At 29.6% G+C, this 6445-nt stretch overlaps 1 protein-coding gene across 2 annotated transcripts in view; it reads right to left on the minus strand.

The window, feature by feature from the left end:
• Positions 1 to 6445, minus strand: part of LOC106681659 (chitinase-like protein EN03) — a 16841-nt gene that overhangs the window by 1803 nt on the left and 8593 nt on the right. Inside the window, exons 3-9 of one of the 2 annotated variants that reach the window (XM_014422100.3) lie at positions 4516 to 4631; positions 3027 to 3159; positions 2714 to 2878; positions 2146 to 2334; positions 1818 to 1949; positions 1257 to 1322; positions 815 to 1061 (exon numbers count right to left, since the gene is read on the minus strand). In XM_014422100.3, coding sequence (XP_014277586.1) covers positions 815 to 1061; positions 1257 to 1322; positions 1818 to 1949; positions 2146 to 2334; positions 2714 to 2878; positions 3027 to 3159; positions 4516 to 4631 — 1048 coding nt within the window. Of the gene's footprint in view, positions 1 to 810; positions 1062 to 1256; positions 1323 to 1817; positions 1950 to 2145; positions 2335 to 2713; positions 2879 to 3026; positions 3160 to 4515; positions 4632 to 6445 lie in introns of both variants that reach the window. The other variant, XM_014422102.3, reaches the window with a different exon arrangement.

The raw sequence follows: 6445 nt of genomic DNA on the forward strand, positions 1-6445 counted from the left end.
TGTTAGAGTATTAGTAAAGAAAAATATCATCTAATTTCAAATACAGATCATTTAAAAAGTAAAACAGCAATTTAAAAAAATAAATAAAACCAATTAAAAAAAATTAATGTAAGTATCATACATTTAGAAAAATATAGGTATCATTTTGTAAGCAGTTTTAAAGAAAAAACAGTCCTTCCAAAGGATCAAGGAGTGTCAAGATTGAAGTAGCAAAAGAATTTTGAAGTGGATCGGTATACTAAAATTTTTATAATAAATTCTATAATAATTATTTTCAAGCATTAAATAAAAAGTCTGAATTGTTAATTATTTTAATTTAATTAGCTCTTTAGTTTTTGCTAAATTATTTTCAATAACTTCATATGTAGTTTGACTAAAGACTACCTATCTATTTTTGTTTTTTTAGTAGGTAAATTTTGGGCCACCCATAGCTCAGTGGTTAAGACACAGTCTTACCAATTTGGTGTCTATTGGCGGTGCCGGTTCGAATCCGGCCTGGGACGTTGACTTTTTTCATTGAGTGGTGGTCCCACAAAATGAAGAACTTTGACCCCCAACCATGGTTAGACAGTATAGGACTCCAATGGGAGTCTTGGCCGAAAAAAAAAAAAATTAAATAGGTAAATTTTATAAAAATTATTAGATAAAAACAAAAATAATCCCATTTCCTTGTAACATGTGAAGATAAGCAGGAAGAGAAATGTTAATACAAAAAAAAAAACTTACTATCAAAGCAAAGTTATAACAACTTTTAGTACTTTTAATAGCATATAGCCAGAAGTGAGTTAGTCACAAATTGGAAAACCTTACCTACAGGCTAAGTTTGGCCGCTCTGGTTATTGGGAATTTGCTTCCGTCGCAGATACCCCTAGAGTCATCGAGACCCAAATCTAGGATGGCAACACCACCAAGGCCTTTTGTTTTGGCATATATGGCCTTCGCAGCAGCTGTCTCGGGTTCTTCATATCCAACCCATAAGCCTTCTTCTATTTTCTTGTCAGGCAGCCTGAAACCATAGACTCCCATCTTCTTCTCTGGATCGATCACTCTCCTCAGAGTTCCTTAAATATTTGGTTATATTAAGATAAAACTGAAATAAATGATAAAGATTGTTCAAAAAAGTTACCATTTAATTTTAATTTTACTGCTTTGTCATGAATGATAAATTTTATATATGTATTACAAGCATTGAAAGATGCTCACCAATTACTTAAAATTAATCAATAGATTAAACTAATATTCATGCCTGGAATTACCTGCTGGTGCTTTGGGATCATTAGGACTGACAAGTTTAGTGCAGAGTTCGTAGTATGCAAGAAGTCCTGAAAAGAGAAATTAGCACTCAAATTATTATTGATATCTTCATCATCCTAAAATATATAAAACTTATAGAAATATGAAAATACAACCAGGTGGCTTTCCAATATTTATTTATATAAGATAGCAAGAAGTCTTTAAAATTTCAGAGAACAGAGAAGCACATAAAATGTTTGGTTTGAAAAAAATACGATGTCGAATGCAAAAAATTTGATTTAAGAGGCAAATTAGACAGCTTAAAGGCTTATTATGGTATTGAAAGATTGTAAAGATCATATCACAGGATTCTATCTTTGTCAATTGTATTTTTATAGAGCGAATGTCTCTGTTAATGTCAAGTTTTCAAGATTTTACTATATATATATACATACATATATAATGTATAATATACAACTATTCCATTGTTCATCAAATATAAAATATGTATGTATTTATTAAATACATTACCCTCCCATAGGGTTACTATGAAAGGAAAAATGAAAAAAAAAATTAATACATACCTTCTGTTTTTGTATGAGGTCCTTTTTCACCAGGCCCATCTGCAATAATTGGTGGAGTACCTGATTTACTAGAATCTTCATTCAATTTCCATGTCCTTCCCCAAGTGGCGATTCCCAAATTCAATTTATTTGCTTTGAAAAAAAATAATTTTATTAAGATATGTTTATCGTCAATGGTAAATATAAAATAATGTAAACATGGACTTTGGTATGTATCAAATGGAATATTTGTAAAATAAGTTAAAGTTTAAAACTAACTATAATTAAAAGATACTGTGAAATAATGAGTTGATCAAATATTTCAAGTCCTCTTAAATCAGAAACTTACGTTCTGCACCATTTTCCAACCAATGCCGAACTACAGCATCTACATTTTGATGAGGTAATCGTGGGTACAGAAATCCTAGCGGGTGTACGTAGTCAGCTTTCTCGGGGGACCTTTCAGGAGTTCTGAAGTCCACTGTCCATAAGTTTACAAAGTCGACATGAGGCATGAGAGATCTTACATCCATGTAAGCTGCAATGGGAATTGGATTGTTTTAATTTAAGAATGAAATAATTTTTTTAAAAAATATTATATAAGCAGTATGTTAAATTAACTACAAAAATATTTTCCTTAGAAAAAAATCTGGCTACTCATTTTTTTTATTTGTGAATAGTCAAAATGTGTTAGGAAAGCTAAATTAATAAAGTTGGTAATAATGACTGTTTAAACAACACAGTTTAAAATTACCATAAGCTTTGCTATGTCTGGATAGTAGAACATGCACAGTCATGAAAATTTATATTTGAATATTTTGAAGGGATAAGTAATTTTGCCACAAATTTGAAATATTTTAATTCGTAATCAATAGGTTATTTTAATTAAAATTTAAAGACTGAAAAGTGTAACTAACTTGTTGAATTAACATGAGGTAGAAGGCCAATGGATAGAATTTTGTTATCTGGTCTCAAATTAGCTTTCAGTTCTCTGCACAAATTCACAAACTGGTCCTTGTGTTCTTTGGCCTTTGAGTCAGTTCCAGCTCCGAATGCCTTCGAGATTTTATGGAAGATAGATCCTTAAAAAATATATGTTAAATCATTAATTTAATAATAAAAAATAGGAGATCAGACTTTAAAAAAAGGTTTATAATTGTAAATAAATTTCTGAATTACTTATATGAATATACTTAGATTAACTGTTATCAGTTATAATAATGTTCTTACCAATAGATGTCTTTTCATATTTTTCATGCTGAGGAGGGAATTGCCAGGCAAGATCGATACCGTCGAAGCCATACTCACGAACAAGGGTTACTGCAGAATTGATCAATTTGGTACGCCTTTCTGGTTTTTCCAGCTGAAAAATTAAAAATTAATGTGTTGTGATGATTCTAAAATATAAGCACGCATAAAAAAAAAATATACTAGAGTGAAAATGAAATTTTGGATATTGAAGTAAATTGTATTAAGACTGCTAAAATTACCAATATTAGTGCAATAAAATATGGATAGTCAAATGTTTGTTTATCTGACAAATTTGGTTATTCAAGTTCATAATGTCTAGAAAAGATAGTTTCGAATGGTCGTAATAAAAGGAATTTGAACAGACAGGGGTGCTTACCAGTTACAACATGTTTGCCATATCTAATTATAAAGTTGTAGTGTTTGTAAGTTATAGTTATTATTTTTTCTTAATAAAAAATTATCAATGAAATAATTTAAGTTTTTAATTATTTAGATCTTAACTTATTTAGCATTTTTAAATATGACTATTAATAGTCTACAGTATTAGTATCACACCTGAAAAAAAAAAAGGTTTTGTTGTATTGAATGTTTTCCTTAGATTGTATCATGGGCTGTGGTAGCTTTGTGACAACACTATTAGTTTTGCTACAGTCTTCAGGAGGACTCCAGTAAAGATAGTAACTCCAGTATACTGTACTCTCTTTGGAATACGTCCAAATAAAAAATAAATCAAAACTTTGTTTTTTCAAATGAGGCACAATTAAGCAAAGTAGCAGTATGTTTAGAACAAATATTCTACCAGTTATTATTGTTATTCATATTGTAGAAAATTGGTATTATTATTTGATTTGTAAATATTATTGTATATAAAACAGTACATGGAGACACTGCTCCTCTGGTATGGAACCTGTGTTTGGTTCAATCGGGTGTTGGGGTCTGTTATGAAACATGCTCTTTTTCTTTTGTTATAAAATTTTCCCTAAATCCACAATTTCTGGTTGAATTATATGATGCTATATGAAATAAAAAATGTTATTAAAGGTGTGAACTTCTGTAAATAATTATTGGTAATGATTTCACAGCTTTAAATATTAAATGATGCTTTCTCATTATGGATAATGTTCTGTGTATACTTAATTAGTAGGGACGCAATGGTCGTGATCCCAGAGTGCTCGGTCCCGAACATTTTGGGTTTGATTTCCACCTGGGACAGTTAATATTGATTTCTCAGCTGTTCTAAGAAATGAATCTTAACATCTTAGTTAGTAAGTGGCAGCAACTTCAAAGTAGCCACTAGAGGTTGACAAAAAGGACCACTAGGCCCAATTGCCAGACTAGTTAACCCCTCCAGTTACCAATATAAGTACCAAATCCTTTGTCTGTATTTTTATTAATGAGGTAATTCCAACTGAATAATTTAATTATTGGCTATGTCTATTAATATGATTGAATAAAAAATAATTTTTACCACATCAAAGTATTTCTCCTCATCCTCCTTATCATTATAACCACCAACAGACAGAAGGATAGAGAGACCAGGCTGCGCTCTCTTCAGTGCAGCTACAGCTTTCCATTGGCCCTTGCCTAGAAAAATCCAATTGTATGTAAAATACTTAAATAAACCTGAAATATAATGTAAATTTATTTAAGTATTTAAAATAAATAATTTTTTTTTGAAAAATCAAATTCTTCAAGGTCCCAAAAGGAAGATAATCTTTGTTGTGGTCCCAATGGATAGAATCTTCACAAGTGTCAGCCAAGACATAAAAAATCTTTATTGCCTTTTGATTGGTTCTATTATGAAAATACAGTGCTAGAGAGCTCTTACTTATTATTATAGCTGGTTTAACATTTAATGGGGTTCATATTGTTTGTAAGTTGCATAGTATGTCATGTTTAATTATTTCTTATTTATTTTTAATAATTATTATGAACTTTTTGAATGAGTAATTGTTTTTTATCAATTTTCAACAGCTACAACATCAATAACTATAATTAAAAAATATATCTAGATCATTTTTAAATGGCAGTTCATATTCACATTTTGTCTGGCTTGGTATTTATGGCTACTTTGTTTAATATGTTTGTAAGTACTCTAAGCTAAGCCATGGTGATTTAATCAAGAAGGGCCTTACATTACCAACCGACTGACGCTTAATTGCTTGTGAGATATCCAACAGTAATAATCTTTTGCGATGTCTCTTTCGATTTGTAATTAACAGAAAGCTTGTTTAGACATTTGCCTTTAAGAATAAAGCGAAATGCACAACATGAAAGAAGCATTTTGAGTACCTCCTACACTTCAAATTTTAGATAATAATTTTTCAAAATTTCTTGTTTATCTAACACTATTGCCCCTACACTATCAATCTAAATGTTCATATTTGATTTTACTGTTATTCCAACTGATTGTGTAGAAATCTTTTTAGAAAGAGTTGATTTCTTGAAAGCAAACAAAAAAGAAAATTACAGAGGATGTAAACATGTCTAGCAAAGATAACTATTTTGATTCTCTAGCTTAGATCTTTTGATAAATATCCAACACTGAATACTCCAAACCATTTGTAATAGTCTCAGTTGAATACAAGTTCATGAAAGTATATTGTATAAATACCACATAAACATATAATTTTCTTAAATCTGAATGCAGATTAATGAAAGTTTTTGTATAAAAGATTTTTTTTTTAATAATAAGAGAGAATCATTATATAATCTCTAATATAAAGACCATTGTTGAGAATACAAGTCATTGGAGTTTTTTTAAGTTGGCTCATTATCTGAAAATGTTTAAATCATACTTGTGGTCCATTTTCAACATCTAAGCTTAGCACCAGTCATTGGAAATAAATAACAATTATTCCTCTCCTTTTGTTCTACTATGTAGGCTATATTTTACCCATAAAATTGATTTATAAGTAGTTAATATTAAAAAAATTAAAAAAAGATAGTTTTTTCACACCCTCACCAGGACCTCTTAGGTAAGGTACTTTAAAAATATTCTATCTAAAATTGATTGTTTCAATTCTCTGACTTAATTAGTCAGTTATTACATTAGGATTATTTTAAAATATACGTCTTATTATTTATTGCTGTCTGTAAAAAATATATATATGTCTAGACGTTTTTCCTTCACTCCCCTATTAAAAATTTGTTTATCATTTTTTTAGGGCACTACAATGGTACTCCTGTGTGGCTTACTAGTGAAGTCACTATGGCACTAAGTAGGTATGAATTTTATTAGCTCGAAATTATGGCATTCTATTGTTGAGATTTTAGGAAGTGAAATTTGCGCTTCTTCAGATAATGAACTAGTTATGAAATAATCAGTGAATATGAGTCCAGGCTTATAAAATCCTTCTTTATTTTTTATCAACTTAATAATTAAAAAAAAAATAATA

The sequence above is a fragment of the Halyomorpha halys genome, unplaced genomic scaffold (assembly GCF_000696795.3).
Source record: "Halyomorpha halys isolate HHAL.00 unplaced genomic scaffold, Hhal_1.1 Scaffold355.1, whole genome shotgun sequence".
In the NCBI taxonomy this organism is placed as follows: domain Eukaryota; kingdom Metazoa; phylum Arthropoda; class Insecta; order Hemiptera; family Pentatomidae; genus Halyomorpha; species Halyomorpha halys.